This window comes from Lagopus muta, chromosome 26 (genome assembly GCF_023343835.1).
Source record: "Lagopus muta isolate bLagMut1 chromosome 26, bLagMut1 primary, whole genome shotgun sequence".
Classification (NCBI taxonomy): Eukaryota; Metazoa; Chordata; class Aves; order Galliformes; family Phasianidae; genus Lagopus; species Lagopus muta.
This window is the reverse complement of record NC_064458.1, coordinates 529,282-546,070: the sequence shown is the minus strand read 5'-3', so window position 1 is coordinate 546,070 and position 16,789 is coordinate 529,282. Positions and strand designations below refer to the sequence as shown.

The 16,789-nt window shown below is 50.8% G+C and overlaps 2 protein-coding genes and 1 long non-coding RNA gene across 6 annotated transcripts; 1 reads left to right on the top strand and 2 right to left on the bottom strand.

Annotated features, from left to right (window-relative positions):
- Positions 1 to 54: 54 nt before the first annotated feature.
- On the bottom strand, positions 55 to 5,149 carry RAB8A (RAB8A, member RAS oncogene family). The gene is made up of 8 exons (XM_048927433.1): positions 4,987 to 5,149; positions 4,693 to 4,753; positions 4,433 to 4,493; positions 4,074 to 4,151; positions 3,590 to 3,679; positions 2,815 to 2,880; positions 2,555 to 2,605; positions 55 to 1,837 (listed from the first exon to the last, which is right to left on the bottom strand). Exons 1-8 carry the CDS (start codon positions 5,108 to 5,110, stop codon positions 1,745 to 1,747), a joined length of 624 nt encoding a protein of 207 aa, XP_048783390.1. The 5' UTR covers positions 5,111 to 5,149; the 3' UTR covers positions 55 to 1,744.
- Positions 5,150 to 5,473: 324 nt separating this feature from the next.
- TPM4 (tropomyosin 4) lies at positions 5,474 to 13,391 on the bottom strand. 4 transcript variants are annotated; one of them, XM_048927430.1, is made up of 9 exons: positions 13,079 to 13,391; positions 10,670 to 10,795; positions 8,274 to 8,407; positions 7,837 to 7,954; positions 7,454 to 7,524; positions 7,139 to 7,214; positions 6,705 to 6,767; positions 6,560 to 6,629; positions 5,474 to 5,687 (listed from the first exon to the last, which is right to left on the bottom strand). In XM_048927430.1, exons 1-9 carry the CDS (start codon positions 13,190 to 13,192, stop codon positions 5,605 to 5,607), a joined length of 855 nt encoding a protein of 284 aa, XP_048783387.1. In that variant the 5' UTR covers positions 13,193 to 13,391; the 3' UTR covers positions 5,474 to 5,604. The 4 variants fall into 4 exon arrangements, with proteins under 4 accessions (XP_048783387.1, XP_048783389.1, XP_048783386.1 ...); XM_048927429.1 differs by lacking the exon at positions 5,474 to 5,687 and adding an exon at positions 5,896 to 6,117 and having other exon boundaries at positions 13,079 to 13,389; XM_048927432.1 differs by lacking the exons at positions 10,670 to 10,795; positions 13,079 to 13,391 and adding an exon at positions 9,977 to 10,167.
- A 519-nt stretch (positions 13,392 to 13,910) lies between these two features.
- Positions 13,911 to 16,451, top strand: LOC125684881 (uncharacterized). Its single transcript, XR_007373346.1, has 3 exons — positions 13,911 to 15,318; positions 15,605 to 15,737; positions 16,285 to 16,451. It is a non-coding gene; the product is annotated as an uncharacterized LOC125684881 (long non-coding RNA).
- The last annotated feature ends 338 nt before the right edge of the window (positions 16,452 to 16,789 follow it).

Below are 16,789 nucleotides of genomic sequence, written 5' to 3'. Positions count from 1 at the left end.
CACGCTAAAAAGCCACAAGCAAACAAAACAAACATTACAAGGTTCTGCTTGGAGGAAGGTTTCACATATAAATTTAATAATGAACAGAGCTCATTTTAATCTGCTATTAAAAACAAGTTGGTGGCATTTAAAATGCATTTTTAAGCCAGTAACTCACACAGTACAATTTCCTTTTTCCTTTTAGAAAGCAGGCAGTATTCCTGGTGAGCTCAGCTGCATGCTGCAGATAAGTTTAAAAATCTATCAGATTTATAATTAACTCCAGTAACACTTAGGAGTGCTCCTCTGAGGCCGAGACAGATTACCAGAAAACTGAAGAAAACAAAGCTGGTAAGTAATCATTATTAAATCATTAACTTTAAAGTGAGCTTTAATTTTATCCTTAAGTGCAGTTTTCAATGTAAACAAAGCAGCACACGAACAGTTCCAGTGAGTTGCAGGACACAGCTGATACGTTCGCTTGGGTTAAATATACCATAACTCCAATTACTGACAGCAGACTTCTAAGCAGATTGCTCTTACTGGCTCCTTTTATTAATCTAATTAGTCAGGCTTACAGCCTCTCAAATGAGAGCAATTAGTTACCCAGGTGCTTTACTAGGCTGTTACATTTTATACAATGGAATGTAATCGACGTGTTGGTAAGAATAAATATTTCCACTGAGGACTAAACATCATTTGCATTGATGCATGCTATTAACAGGTTGCTGCTGCTTGAAATCTGCAATGATCAATACATGGCAGCAAGGCAAATCTCAGCTTTAAAAGTTTGTTTTCAGAAAGTGTTCATATGTGCAACATTTATTTGCATATGTGAGCGAGTGTGCATCAGATCACACAGCTGGAAGCAGTGCAAGACATTTTCTGGTCACAATTTATAACTAGCTTCTACTCAGGACAGATCGGGGGCCGTTTTCAACTAGAGAAGGAAGAGCTGCTCCCTGGGGTGTCCAGGTGGGATACGTGTCCCTGGGGGCTGTTTCCCCAAAAACCGAGTGCAGAACATCTGCAGCTCTCCTGCTGGATGTGCAGCCCGCTTAATTAAGTCTGGTCATCTGTAACCCAGCTAAAGGAACTCCTGGCAGTGCGGAACCAGCACCCCTACAGCACACTTTGCTTTCCCTAAAAAACAGATTCCTTTCAATTTCCTTTAAACTCCACTTGTACTCATGGATTGTCTACAACAACACAGCTGAGTAAGAACAGCAGCTCGAGGAATTGTCTCCCTAGTAGCAAGGAGTTGTGCAGAAAGCTTCCTTATAGCCTCTGGGAAGGCGCAGCCCGAACTGCCTACGTGAGTGCATTCATCGTTGCTTTGATGCAGCTGCTTTATATGCATCCAGACACAGATCTGCAGATGTACCAAGTACATGCACCTGTACTTTATTGATATTGGCATTTCAGTTTCTGATTTTGATTATAACTTCATCTTTCTAATTTGGATACGCTAGAGATACAAACAGGGAGATTGAAGCCTGTCAGCAGAGGTGCTCTTACAGGTCACGTTCGATCTGTGCTCCTCTGCCACACAATGCCTGCCCAGTGGCAATCTGACAAAAATAAACTTGTTTCATCTCCAAAATTGAAGAGTCAGACAATTACTAAAATAAACAATTTCTTATTCAGATGGTCACAGAGTGACAAGGTTTGCTGGAAACGCTACAGTCCACAGACAGAGAAGTCTCACTCAGAGCAGGCACAGTCCAGTTGGGCTGAGCAGGCGCTCAGATTAAGGCTGTGTCCCTCACAGAAGAACACATCGGAAAAAGCTGCTTTTCTTTTGCTGGTCTGGTGTGATTTTGACTCCCTGGTTGCTGCCCTGTGGGCTATTGCCTTCCTGAAGATGCAAAGAATTTCAGTTACTTATTTATACTTAACAGCTTCTACTGCCTATATTTCATCTCTACGTTTTGATGAATCAAATCTGTAATTACACAAAAAATATTACTAGAAATCAGCAGGAGCTTTCACTCATTTCTTTGACCCTTCGGTTGCATCAGCCTCTGTGAAAAGTCAGAGCTGCACATCCAATTTTTGGCTTTGACCAACAAGCACAGAGCCTGCTCTCCTTTCCATCAAGACAAAGACAGCAGAGACCACAAAAGTTACAGGACGTGTTTGGTTTGTGCTCGGTACGTCAGGGTGTCGGTACAGGTAGAAGTGATGGGATTTTCTTCATGAAATGAAGCTAACAAAGTGTGAAGCAGACCTTCCAAACTCTAACCTTATACCATTCACTTTTCCTGACTGCAGGAGCAAGAAATACCTTTAGCAGCTCTCCTCTACCACTCATGTGGCTTTCTAAAAAACACACTGAAAAATTTTGTTCAGAGAACGTCAACCACTGCAGCTGATTCGTGAAATGCAGACACAATGGTTTATAAGCCATGGGCACAGCACAGCTCACTGAAACTAAAGACAACCTCTGTGACCTTCAGTGCGTTCTGGTCAGAGGCCACGAGAGGCCATTTGCTGTGATGCAGTTCTTGGTGTTAATTCTTATGTTTTTTCCTCTCCATTTAAACACAGCTTAGCCTAAGTAGAAGTCACTTACCAACTTCTTGTCCATTTTTGCTTTGATATCTCTGGCAAGAGTGAAAAATGCCTGCATAAGGAAAACAGTTGAAGGAATGCAGTTAATAAAACACGCTCTTAGCTGTTTTGTTTAATAATAATCTGCCCTCCTGACTTTAGTAGCCCATGTGAAGTATCTGCAGTTGAGTTTCGCACCCAGTCAAGAGGGGCAACTGCTCTTACTGCTGATCTGCACACTTTATAAGATAATAAATACAAGAGAAAGGTTGCAGTACTTACATTCTCTATGTTTATATTTGCTTTTGCGCTGGTCTCCATGAATTTAATTCCAAAGCTCGCTGCAAGCTGAACAAAAGCAGGTTTGGTGTTAGTTGGGTGGCTGCAGGAATGGCCATAAATGCAATGAACAGCCATTCCTAAATGCTTTTCTTTCTTTGGCTGAGAATTCAGCCAGTTACTTGGCATCTAACACGTCTCAAGCAGATAATCCATCAGCATTCTACACAGACTCATCTTTTTGTTGGACTGGGAAAATATTTTGCAACTGCAGCTTGGGAAGCATTCAGGAGCTGCACTCAGAAGTACCAGTGAGCCACTGAGGAAGCACACACACAGTAATGAATGCTGCTCTTACACTCTGACAGCTCTGTCAGCACACCTTAAAGTGGGGACACTGCGGGGCAGGAGGTGCATTCACTGCACGGACCAGGGAACGATAGTAATGACTGCTTCAGAAGTGGGAAATTAATGAATAAAAGGTATTTTAATGTTCATAAAGAGGACTTCATTGCTCAGCTCAGGAGAAAATGCATGAAGACCGAATCCAAGAGGGAACATCACCATGCCTCAGTTCTCTGAGAAGAACTGCATCACTTCAGACCAGGTTCTCCTGAGGCTGCAGCACAGACTGCTTCTGCTCAGGCAGCAACTGCATCAGTGCTGGCAGGAGGGAACTCAGCAGGCTTTACAGACACCCCGGAGCACCGCCTTCGCACGCTGCCTTCACCCTCAGCACCCGGGCGCAGCACGACGGGGCGCAGCCTGTGGCACTTACCTTCTCCCCTTGCTCTCTGGAAACTTGTCTTTTGTCATTTGCATCACATTTGTTCCCAAGGATCATTTTTTCGACGTCTGGAGAGGCATGCTGAGATAGAAACAGATGAAAGAAAGGACTTCTGCTTATGTCTTACAAGTACTGCCAAAAGATGAGGTGTCCATCAGGAACTAAAAAAGGGACACGCTGGTGCTAAGCACTCCCTGTAGGTGTCTGAGCTGCACAGCATCTGACCCCAGCACTGCACTGCAGGCACCGACTGCTCCGTGCTCAGCTCTGAGCTCACTTGTGCCAGGAAAACAAAATCAAAAGCACGCTCTGTATGCACGCACAACAAATTACTGTTAGCCAATGCATTCCGGCAGTTATTCCTGATTTTCTTTTCTACTTTGAGTTTGAAAGCAACATTTCTGAAGTATTTAGTTTCTAACTGCTTTTGGAAGGAGAAACAGCACCTTTAACATCAAGTAAACAGAGGAATTACCTCTTCGATGTTCCTGACCCAGTTCCGAATGTTTTCGAAAGACTTTTCATTGGTGATGTCATAGACTAACATAATGCCCTAAGGAACAAGGAGACAGATACCTCTTTCAGCGACCATCAGTCTAAGCAACAGTTAGAAGACCCGTCCGTATCGGAAGGGACAGATAAAGAAGAGCTGTTTCAGCACAACCCGGAACGTCAGCGCGCGCTGTGCGACGCGGCGACGGGGCGTGAGCTCGCACTGAGTCACGGCGGCCGCCCAGCGCCCGGCACCGCACCGGCACTCGGCCAACTGCAGGGCGGTTCCGCCCGCAGGCCGCGCTCTCTGCTGGAGCCGAACCGCCCGCGCCGCGCTCCTACCATGGCTCCTCTGTAGTACGCCGTTGTGATGGTGCGGAATCGCTCCTGCCCGGCGGTATCCCTGCAAACAGACAGAACGGGGGCTCGCTCACCTCCCGCCTCAGTGCTCACATCGCGCGGCGGCGTTCACGTGCACTAAAACTGCTTTTGTTTTGACGACAACCAGCTGCCAAAAAGCAAAATCGCACGCAAAAGTAACGGCGCTACGCCGCAGCACCGACACCGACTGTCAACGCGTGGAGCTCATAAACGAGCCTTACCATATCTGCAGCTTGATTCTCTTGCCATCTAGCTCTATAGTTCTAATCTTAAAATCAATGCCTGGAACGAGAAACAACTGAATTACTTTTACTTTCTACAGAGAACCAAACAAGGTTTTCCCTCTGGTTCCCCCGCTCCGGCTTCGCCGCCTTCCCACGAGGAAAGCGAGCGGAGGCCGCCCGGGGAGCGGGGCTTCGGGCCGCGGCTCAGCGCCGCAGGGAGCGAGGCGGCCCGCACCGCACAGCTCGGCAGCGCCGCCCGCGGGGGCTGCGGCACCGTTCGGCCCCGCGCACCGATGGTGGAGATGAAGGTGGCGTTGAAGGCATCCTCGGAGAAGCGGAAGAGCGCGCACGTCTTCCCCACGCCCGAGTCGCCGATGAGCAGCAGCTTGAACAGATAGTCGTACGTCTTCGCCATGTTCCCGGGCGCCGCCCCTGCGGCACCGCCCGCCCCCCGCGCCACCTCACGGGCCGCACCCGCCGCCCGTCACCGCCCGCAGCGCGCCGATTGGTCGAGCGGAGCGCCGCGTCGCCGCCGAACCCGGGGGGCGGAGCCCCGAGCCGCCGCTCCATTGGACTCCGCTCGCGGCGTAAGCGGCCGCGCGATTGGTCGCGCTCCCCGCCGCGCGCGTCCGGCGCGACGTCACTTCCCGCCCCGGGCGGAAGGCCGCGCGAGTCGAAGCCGGAGGGAGGGGCCGGGGCGCGCGGGCAGCGTCACGTGGCGTGCCGGCTCGTGACGTCACCCGAGGGGCGGCGCGGCGCAAGGAGCGGAGCGGCGGGCTGCGAGAAAAGCGTTTAATGCGCGCGGCGCCCCGCGGAACCGCGCCGGGCTCCGGTGTGTCGGAGCGCTGGGGGCGGCGGGGACGCGCTGAGGGCGGGCGGCGCGTTCGGGCCGCGGGGTTCCGCTCGGCGTCATATACAGTTCAGTTCGTTTAACGTCTGGTCCAGCGTCTGGTGCAGCCCCAGGTTCTCCTCCTTTGCTTGAGCGAGTTTGTCTGGTGAGAAGGGAGAAAAAAATGGACTTAAAACGGACGATGCGGCTTTGCTCCTCGAATTAAAAACGTACCGTGAGATTCACGGGAAACAACGCGGCTTTTCTTTTGCCATCGCTCTCACAATGAGGTGCTGCTGTATTTACTTACAGCGTCATCACTGCTGTATTTTCAGCGGGTTATAAGGAAAGAAAGCCCCAAAGCTGAAAGGTAGAGGGATCTGATTTTTATTGAGTTCTTACAGAGAAGGATCAGACCAAAGGATCGCTTTAGGACTGCACAGAACGGCAGGAATTACAGGCAAGAAGAGCATAAGAGATGCAGCAGGTGGCACCGCCGAGAGGAGCAAACTACAGCGAGGTCATGTCATTGAGCGCGTGGTCCAGCTCCTCGCTGATTGCTTTGTACTTCAGCTTCTGAGCGTACAGCTCATCTGCCGGGCAGTGGAGAGCAGCCAGAGGGAAAGGCGGACAGCAGAGGGCACGAGGACAGGAGAAGGCAGCAAGCAAAGCAGTTGGAGGGGAAAACAAAAGACGAAAAGAGATCTGTGATTGAGCAGCAGTGCGAAAGTAGGAATATGTAGAAATAAGCTGCCAGGCCAGGCGTTTCATCTGTGCTTTTTTAAATAAATCTCGGTCATTTTTCAGTCATCAGGCTAACTAGCGTTATGATTTTGTTACTAATTGAAATGGTTCTTAAGATTCTATGTGTGTGAGTTGGCCAAAAAGTTTTGTTCACAAGGTTTTGAACGAGAATCTCTTCCAGAGCCACGAGGCAGCACAGCCTGCACAGCCCACCGGGACAGCAGGGGGATGCTTCTGTCCTTTCCCAGTAAGATATAACACCCATTTTAAAAGCAATGCGTAATTCCATACCTTCCAGATCATCAATGGACTTCTCCAGTTTGGCAACTGTTCTCTCAGCAAACTCGGCACGAGTTTCAGCCTAGGAATATTAAATAGAATAACTGAGTGCTGCTAAAAAACGCCGCCAAAGCTGCCTGGGGAGGGCTGGACTCACCTCTTTAAGCTTGTCAGAGAGAATCTTGATTTCCTCTTCATACTTATCTTCCTTTTCCGAGTACTGTGGAAGCAAACACACTCCTGAAGGGCAGTTGCAGCAGCAATAGATGTTTATGGAAACGTGATCTATTTACAACTGCTTTCCTTTTCACAACAGCTGCATGCACTCTGCGCACTTCTGAGACACCTCAGACTCTGATTTCTGTACCATCACCGTGAGCCTGATGATGTCCAAACCACTTCATGCATCAATTTAGACTTTATTTTCTCGTGCAGCACAAAACAGCTGAATGCGCAGAGATGATGCAGCATTATTGATGGCCTCTTGGAACAGGAAGGCAGATAACCCCTCTTCATTTCTTTGCATTTCTGTGCATTTTAATTACAGGTTTTGACCTTGTCCCCATCCCGTAGGTTACTGAAAGAACCAACCTTTTCAGATTGAGCTTCCAAAGACTTCAGATTGTTTGTAACATTCTTCAACTCCTCTTCAAGGTCACTACATTTACTACAGGCCAAAAAAAAAAAGAAAAGAAAGTAGAGGTCACCACTCTGCTGCGGTTTGATTTTACTTAGAAGAAGTCTAAAAATATATGTTAAAAAAAAAAAAGTTAAGTTTGAAAGCAGGAAGTTGGGCACACGGGGCACAAAGCCATTGCCAAGCACTGCGTGCTCCCCCATGAGTAGATTTTTCCCTCGAGATGTTTTAGCCTCCGTTCTAAACCTGCAGCTGTGTAAACTACTCACACTTCGGACACCTCTGCGCGCTCTTCAGCTCTTTCCAACTCCCCCTCCAGAATCACCAGCTTGCGGGCAACCTGAGAAGAGAGCACAGCGTTCACACGGCGCTGATCTGCCCCTGCTTCCCTTCTGAGCAGCAACAGCGCAGCACAACGTTTGTGCACAAATGAGACACACATTTTTCCCAAAGTCAGACTTTGCAGTTTTTATAGAATCAAATACCTACAATGCTGCAAAAGTCACAATTAAAATTACTCCTTTTAGGGAGTATTCTAAAGGTGCACCATCACAGTGTGAGAAATGTACAAAAAATGATCAAAGCGAAGAACACCAATGTTGTCCTTGGGTCTCCCATCATTCTATCAGTTCCCCTTCTACACATTCCTCACCTCTTCATATTTGCGGTCGGCCTCCTCAGCAATATGCTTGGCCTCCTTCAGCTGCATTTCCTGAATTTCCATTTTTTCTTCATCTTTCATTGCTCTGTTCTCAATAACTTTCATTCCTCTGCAGAAGCCAAAGCGATTATGCTGACCGTAGAAACACTTTAGCAATTTTGTATCAAAAGCCCCCAAGTGGAATTCAATATTTGTAACCAAAAAGGGCCCCATTACAACCAACCCTCAGGTTCTTCCAAGCTGATAGAATTACTCACTTAAAGTAGTTTTAAAAGAGAAAAAAAAGGCACCTGAAGTTCAGCGTCTGCAGAGCACATTAGCACACGCAGATGCTGGAACGTTCTGTGTGTATTTGATTTTATCCTTTACACAAAATGAAAGAAAAGAAGGAAAGAGAGAAAGCGAGGGAAGCCCAAAGGGAAAGTTACCTCTCGCTCTCATCCGCCGCTTTTTCGGCCTCCTCCAGTTTCTGCAGGGCTGTGGCCAGGCGCTCCTGGGCCCGGTCCAGCTCCTCTTCCACCAGCTGGATGCGTCTGTTGAGCGCCGCCACCTCGCCTTCCGCCTGCAGACACAGCAGGGAGCTGAGCCCCGCGCCGCACCGCTGCAGCACAGCGGCTCTCAAACCCTTTTCCTCTCTCCCTGCTTTTTGTTTGTTTAAGCAATGGCATCTCAGGAATGTCAAGGTACACAGCACTGCTTCCCCCTTCCTTTTTTTGCTGGTACTCCTCATTCCTGGCACACAACAAAGGGGCCAGCACTGATAAAAACGGACAGATCTACCTGCAGACCTCAAACTCAAACGTAATGCCTTGTTCCAAAGCCTTCATGTCTGGTTGTAAACTCTTGGTTCCATCACAGACTGATGCTACCGGCCCTGCACAATGAGCAGCAAATGCAGCCCTTCTGCTCAGCGGGGCAGGGCCGGCTGCAGCGTGAGATGCTCTGCTTTGTAACAGAAATAGGGCAAAATTAAATACGTGCTGAAAATAAATCCTTTCCTTTTCCATCACTTCCTGTGGTACTTAAGGAGCTGTGCAGCAAACAGTTTGGAATGAGGTCGGTGTCATTCAGAAAGCCAAGCAGCAGTTAACTGCTCATTCCAAAATCACTACACAACAAACGGAGATGCCTGCCTATGCACGATGCAAACAGATGAGCGTTCATAAAACATCGTGTTTATTAAGACACGGCTCCTTTAATCGCTTCATCTTTGAAGAGAAAAGCCATACTTTGGTAAGGCCGGGATCGCTCAGCTAATCAGTGTCGTGTGTCCCTAACCCTGTCGTGCCACCCTTCCCAGAAAGCAGCGCTGGGGGCTGCGGGCAGAGCGCTCCTCGTTACGGCTGCGCAGACTCCCGTGGCGGAGCAGCTCCCCGCCGCTTCCAGCCGCTCCTCAGCCCGAGGACGCGGTTTCCCCTCGTAAGGACGCTGGGAGGAGCTCAGCGGCCGACCCGGCTGGCAGCCGACGCCCGACTCCGGTCCCGAGCCGCCCGGGCTCTGGTTCGCTCCGTGTTTAACTTACTGGGTTCACACACAAGGCATCGCTCACGCAGCACTCTGGCATCCGGTCCGAGCACCGCCGCTTCTGGCTCCGGCCGGGCCGCTCCCACCGACCGCGATCCCGGAGCCGCGGCGCGGACCCTCGGGAGCCGCCCGGCCCCACCTCTGCCGCAGCCCGCGCTCCATATACGGTAAAACTAACTCGCCGACATGCGATAAAACAGCAGGAAGATGCCGTGCGGGCTGATCGCACACAGACCTAAGTGAAACCAGCTGTCCGGCCCCGGGAGAGCGGCACGCTGCTGGAGAGCTCCCATTTCTCAGGGAAAACCGGGAGGGAAAAGTTATTTTCCAGCAGTTCGGACATTTCCCAGCTGTGCCTGAGCCGGCGGCGCGGCGCCGGGGCGGGACCTCCCCGCCCGTTGTCATGCAGCGCTTTTTCCCAGCGAGCGGCCGCCCCGCCCGCAGCCCGCAGCCCGAGCCCGGCGCGGTGCCCGCGGTGGAGAGCGGAGCGCGGGGAGGTGCGGGGCGCACCGGGTGCAGCCAGAGAGAGAGCCAGAGACAGGAAGGAAGGAGCGGGCAGCCCGGAGAGAGCGACCGAGAGAGGCGAGCGGGCAGCCGGCGGTCTCACTTTCTCCCGCAGGTCCCGTTCCAGGTCCAGCTCCCGCTGCAGGACCTGGGCGCGATCCTCCGCCTCGTCCGCCTGCTGCTGCAGGCATTGGATCTTCCTCTTCACCGCTTCCAGGGAGCTCGGCGCGGCCATGGGCGCGGCGGGCAGGGCGCGCGGTGCTGCACGTGGCGGCGCGCGGCCCCGCGCCTTTCAATGGGCCGATGACGTCACGCGGCGGGAGGTGGGGTGGTGACGTCAGCAGAGGAGCGGCGCGCGGGAGCCCCGGCACGGCCGCGCCCCGAGGACGCAGAAGCGACGCCGGCCGCGTCTGGGCCCGTGGTGGCGCGGGAGGAGCGGAACCGGGCCCGGCAGCTCTGGGCGGTGCGGTGCGGGGCGGCGCGGTGTAGCCGTGCGCCGAGCGGAGCCGTGCGCCAAGCGGGGCCCCGGGAACGCGGCTCGCGTATAGCGGACGCCCCCCGGCTGCCGAGCGGCTCCGTCCCTCCCGCCCGGCGCCCCGTGCAGTGCCGTGTGCCGCTGCGGCAGCGCGGGGTGCGGAGCGGGCAGCGCGGCGGGCGGCAGCCGGACATACCTGAAACGTAGCGCCGCTTTCCCGTCCCCTGACCGAGGTACTGCAACAAACAACGCCCGGTGATTCGCACCGGCCCCGTCCCACACACACAGCAAAGCCGGGCGCAGCCGGCTGTGGGTACGTACATCCGTGGCCTTCTTTTCAGCCTGCTCCAGCTTTTCCTGGGCATCTTTCAGAGCCTCGGAGTATTTATCCAGCTCATCTTCGGTTCCTTTCAATTTTTTCTGCAGAGCTACCAGCTCGTCTTCAACCTTTCAAGAGAAAAAAAAGGAATTTGGACGGATTACCACAGAGACGTGGCTACAACTTCTCCCTCAGTTTTCATATCATGGAGTCCCAGAAGACCCAGGGCCGGCAGCGTCTGCCTGGCAGCGGATCCCAGGGAAGACGATTAAAGCACGCTGTCCTCTAGCAGCACAGGATGTAGCTCAGTGCAGAACTTGGCATCGTCCCCTTTACACCTCATTTGTGTTTTGGACTCCACAATATCCTGCAGTTCTACAGCGCATTTTACAATGTTTTAAAATTATGTCCTTGTGCTTGTTGTGACAGAATAACTCAGGACTGTTAGGAAACTCTTTGACTGTGGTACACTTCTAAGAACAGTTCTAAGCTCTAAGGACAGTTCTAAGGTCTAAGCCGTTCCCTGCTGCAGCTCTGCACATCAGAGGGGTGGTCAGAGGGCCCCAAACAGCCCCAACCTCCACCATCCCAGGTCCAACCTGGCCATCGAGGTGCTCTCCATCCCACACCATATAAATCCATGCTGTGCACTACACAGAACTATTTATACCCTGCAGGGAGAGCGGTTAGTGACGAACCGCCTCACACTCCCAAGGAATTTGCATTATCAGGAGCTGCTGCTGATAAGGGTGCGCCTGCAGTCCATCTGCTCCCGCCTGCCATTTGCAATACAAAGCAGTTCAGTCCGTAGAGAAAACTGATTTAACCATTTGACTCTGCTTTCACCTAAATTTAGAGTGTCAAACAGTTCACTCTAAACAGTTCATGTTTCAGTACGTGTATCTTCTTCATTCTAGCATCCAGGACAGCTTTACCAGCATTGCTGGCAGCAAGCTGTTCTTCAACACAGCGACATTGCTGTACTTTCATTTAGAATAACCTCAGTGTGAGAGCACTGAACATGCTCCCCTGGGTGCTTCAGCAGGGAACAGCAAGCAGGAGGAAGTGATGCTTCCTTCATGTATGACATTAAAATCCCTGTGTGCGCCTGTGTTAAAAAAAACAGTAATAAAAGAGGTGGAAAACTGGGTACAATTCAGAGAAGGCAGATCAAAGCCTTATTTCCTCTATTTCACTTTTCATTGCAGATTACCCTCATACTTAACAGTTCCCAGAGACGCGCCGTTCAGTCTGTAGGAAGTCACCTTTGCTAACTGCATGCAAAGCGCGGCTCAGCATCGCATCACCACTAACACTGAATACCATCTGCTGGGGCTGCTATGCCACTGAGCTCAGGAAGGGGGCCGGTGTTGCCCGGCAGAACCACATCTGAGCTGCACCTCTCAGGCTGTGGAAGATACAGCGACCGCATTCACGCGGTGCTGCGTGGAGCCTGGAGCCTCCGAGCGCAACAAAGAGATGAAGCGCTTTCCGTGAGCTGGGGTGGAGCAGGAAGGCAGCAGCAGTTCGCCTTTTTGGAAACTTTTTTTTGAGGCGCTTTAGCTACACGGATGGCCAATTAAAAACGTAATTACATCACCCAAAGATCTCAGATTGGACAGAAGAAACACTTGGCCAAACAATTATGCACACGGCAATCTGGAAGAAGCAGCAGAAAGAAACACATTTAGAGAATATAAAAAGATACGAGCATTCTTTTATAGAAGCTCAGTAACAAATTGGAACATGGTGAGCAAAACATTTAAAGATCATTCTGAAAGTATTACAGCTCAGAATTGAGGTAGGCACGCACCCAAAATAAAGAACAACAAAAAGCAATAGAATATGCAAATGCTATCAGTATAATTCAATTAAAATTAGGCCTTGCAAATTAAGATATTTCTGATCATTGCTGACAAATCATAACACAGCACACCTACTGGCGAGTCGCAGCAGGCACCTCCAAAGGCACTGCGGGACCACAGACAAGTCAGCAGAACTTCATTAATTCACTTCAAGGAGAGGCTCAATTAACATCGGCTGACTTCAGACAGCATTAACTCTGTTCCTACAGGTGTTCAATCTACAGCTTTGACTTGAAGTTTTTCATGTCTTTTCAATGGAATCACGAGCAAACGAAAATTAAAGCAATTATGTATGATTTAAGAAAACTGAGACAAAATAGTCTTAAAAATCCGTAGCTAGTGCTAGCTTTGCAAAGACATAAGAAACGATCATTAATACCCAACAATGGCCGTACAAGTTTAACATAATAAAAAGGCAAAAAATTCAAAACAAATTAACGGAGAACTGAAGCTCAAATTTTGTTCTCGGAATCAGAGTGCAGCACAGCACTTCACCATACTGATTTCCACACCACGTGCACAATCTGTGATTTTATTTCTACTTGCCTGCTTGCATTTGTCTTCAGCTGCCTTCTTATCCGTTTCAGCCTGCTCTGCTCTATCAATTGCATTCTCCTTGTCCAGCTTCAACATCTGCATCTTTTTCTTGATAGCTTCCATTTTTGCTGAAGGACAGGCTGAGTTTCTCACACAACCAAAAGAGTTCTGAAGAGTAAAGCTTTATGTTTTTGGGGCAGAGAAAGAAGTCGTGCCCAGCCGAGTCACAGGGAAACTGAGCTGAAGCGGCTGCAGGGAGCTTTAAACCTGGAGACCCCTGGACAAAACCCAGATCCGTGGGCCTCTATCTTTCACACGCAGCCTTTGTAAGGAATGAGCCAGAACACTCACTGGAGGAATCCTCGCCACTCCATCATCTCCTTATTTGGGCCCTTTCTTAAAGAGAGCACTGTTTCCATTTTTAAGCTTCTGACAAAGCAGAAGTGTTGACATGTGAGCGTGCGCTCGAAAGAAAGCCGCTCAGCGCGGCCGCTTGCAGGCAGCAGCTCTGCGCTGTGGGCACGGCCTGGCTGCGCAGCACAACGGGGCCTAAAAGCACCTGTTTGGATTCCTGCAACAGAAATCCACGCGTTACAAAACAAAGCACGGAATGGCCCTCAGGGGACACCTCAGGGGCGGGGGCCTAAAAACGACCAAAGCCTTTATTAATCTAAGCTCCATACAGAACAGATGCCAGGCAAACACCTCACAACACCCACAGGAGAAGCCAGCACCTCACGGGCACCACCACGCCGCTCAGCCTGCTTTTTGTGAGGGATTCTCAGCTTTCCCGATTCCAAATAAAAGCAAGGCTTTCACTGCTACAAGAAGCAAACCCGCCGATCCCCGCCGCCGCCTCACGAGGGCAGCTTCGCCCCCGACCCAAGATGGCGGCCGGGCAGCGCCGCGGGGCGGAGTTCTGGCGGCGCCAAGATGGCGGATGGGGGAGGTGGGACTACAGCTCCCGGAGCGCCGTGCGCGCCTCTCCACCGCGCAGCGGGGCGGCCCGGGGCGGTGCTGCCCGTCGGCCGGTGAGCTGAGCCTGCGGGATCGGTGTCGGGAACCCACGGCAGCGCTGCTCACCGCAGAGTCATAGGATGGTTCATGTCAGCAGGGAGCTCAGAGATTTAGGTCCAACGCTGGGCCGGCTGCCCGCCCAGCTGACGCTGCCCGGGGTTCATCCATGGCCACGGGGCACCCGCAGCTCTGGGCAGTGCCGGCGCCTCGCCGCCCTCTGAGTGCGCGATTTCATTTCCCCGTGTCCTGTCGCTATCAGACCGTGTGCGGTCTCTCCACTTCCAGCTCACAAGTTCCCTTACAGCACTGAAGGCCACACCGAGGTCCCTCTGAGCTGGACAAACCCGACTCCCTCAGTAAGAAAGGTGCTGGTAAGCATGGACAGCCAGGAGGGCAGTGGGCTGTGCAGCCCCAGGCCTGCGCTGCACTGCTGAGGACGTACAGCACGCTGGCAGCCACACCGCAGTGTCCCTGTTCTTTGGCCAATGGCCACAGCAATCTCTTCTCACTCTCTTTGGAGCAATGTGTATCTTCAGTAGCTTTTCTTCCATTGCTGCAGCTCACAGGCTCTGGAGGTCGGCCATGCTCTGTGCCTCCTTCAGGCTCCACTCAGGTGGCTGTGCTGCAGGCTTTGTAGTTCCTTTCTGAAGAGGCAGGTTTTGGGGTGCAGCTTTGGAAATGAGTGGAGGAGAAAGCGGGAGGACGGTGCTCACCCCACCTGACCCAGCACCTGTGGGAACGCATTCCATGGAGGCAGCTGCAAGACCACGCATGCCTTTCCCCCGGTCTGCAGCTGCATGTAGCCTTCGGCAGGCTTCAGCCTGCTTCTGCAATGGCTCTTGCAGCTTCTGCGTTGTTTCCAACTGCTGAGGGAGCGGAGGAGGCTTTCCAGCCAGCCCTCCTACCCTTCTCCCGCTGCAGGCTCAGAGTCAGGGCTGAGCACTCAGAACTGAACACTCAACAGGGCTTTTTTGCTGTTGTGTTTCTATTACGGGAAGAATGTTTTTCTGATCAGTGCTGTGGCATGACTCAGAGCCATTTTAGAAAGGAACATCTAGGAACAAATCATCCTGTGCAGTCCATCAACCGGGTTCATCCGATTTCCCTCCCTACTGGAGAGAAATACCTGAAACACCCTCTCCAGTCCCTCAGCCTTTGGTTTTCTTTAACTTGTGAAGTGGCGAGCAACCAAGAAAGGAAAAAGCCCTCCAAACCATGCATTTATTGAGCAGGTGGGAGCGTGTTCAGTAGGTAGAGATCCCTTGTTTATCCCTCTTCTTTCAGCAGGATTGTTTGGGCCTAGCAAGGCTTGGCAAGACCATGTGTAAAGAGGAGAGGGTACCAGGAGGAAATGAAGCTGGATGCTTCGACAGTGTGCTCATTTCTTTGGCAGAACGCTGTGTGGGAAGCATGTTACAGCAGGCATTGTAACAGACAGGGGTGGTTCTTTTGGTCCTGTGGACTAAAGTCAATTTTTTCAGTACTCTCAATCCCTACTCTGATTTATTTTTTTCCCAGAATTTAGTTGGAATGAACACCATGACCCATCTGCCCATGTGGAAGGAACAGACACTTTATATCCTCAGTCTCTGCCCAGGCTCCTGCTCTATTTGAAACTCCTGGACATTGAATATCACCTTCCTCTCTTGCAGTGAGTTCCAACTCCTGTTCATATGTACGTGTGTCAAGACTAGAAATGTGTCAAAGTCGAAGGAACTGGCTGCTGACAACCCTTTCTCAAGTTTCCTTTGGTTTCTTAATGTAATTATCTCCTAATAGACAACTCTGTCTTGTATGTAAAGTTTCTGTTCTAGGAACTACATAATATGGTGCATCATTAGCAGAGTGCTGTAACGACAGTAGCACTAGAATGAACATCAAACTTGTCTCTTCCTGTCATCTCTGTTTAAATGTTCAGTTAGAAATGACAGAATCCATAAAATCTCACATCTCACTGAATTTTCTTTGTAGGATTTCCCTGCAGGGCTGTCTCTCAGCATGAAGGATAAGGCAGGGTAGTATCAATCTGTACTATTGTATTTCTGATACTTTCTCGTTACATATCCATTACTCAGCACTGGTGAGGACAAGATGCTGGGCTAGGTGTGACCAAAAGGACAGACCTATCCTTCCTGAGCCTATATCCAAGAATATATCACTTTTTAAATGTAACTCTGGTTATCTGTATTTGTCAACAGGGTCCTGAAGACCTGAGATGCTGAGTGAAGTGTTTTGAATAGGATGGCAGGATTCACTCAGAACCCAAAACGTGCACCTGCTTGGGAAGCTTGTCCATGTGCAGTATGTGGTACACCAGAGGAAAGAAATCCCACCCCATGTTTGTGTTCCTGGCAAAGAAACTGGAGTGGATGCCAGAAGAGGAAGAATCAGCAGCCTCAATCCCAAGGCTTTGGTACCTTTCCCTTTTCTGGGCTAGCTATATTGCCTTCACTGGGGACCACCATTCTGTTGCAGAGAAGGATTTGCTCTGGACCAAAGGATAATAATCACCGCAGACCATGCCACCCTCGCTTACTGCTGTTATAGCCAGTTTCTGTGCAGCACTGAAAGCTGTAAGCTGTTCCTTGCCATTAGATGGCAATGTAGATCCACAAATCTTCCTTCCTTGAGCCCATGGAAAACCATCTTGCTGCTGTGGGTAGAACCTCAAAATCTTCTGTTTCCGCCCACTTCACCATATAA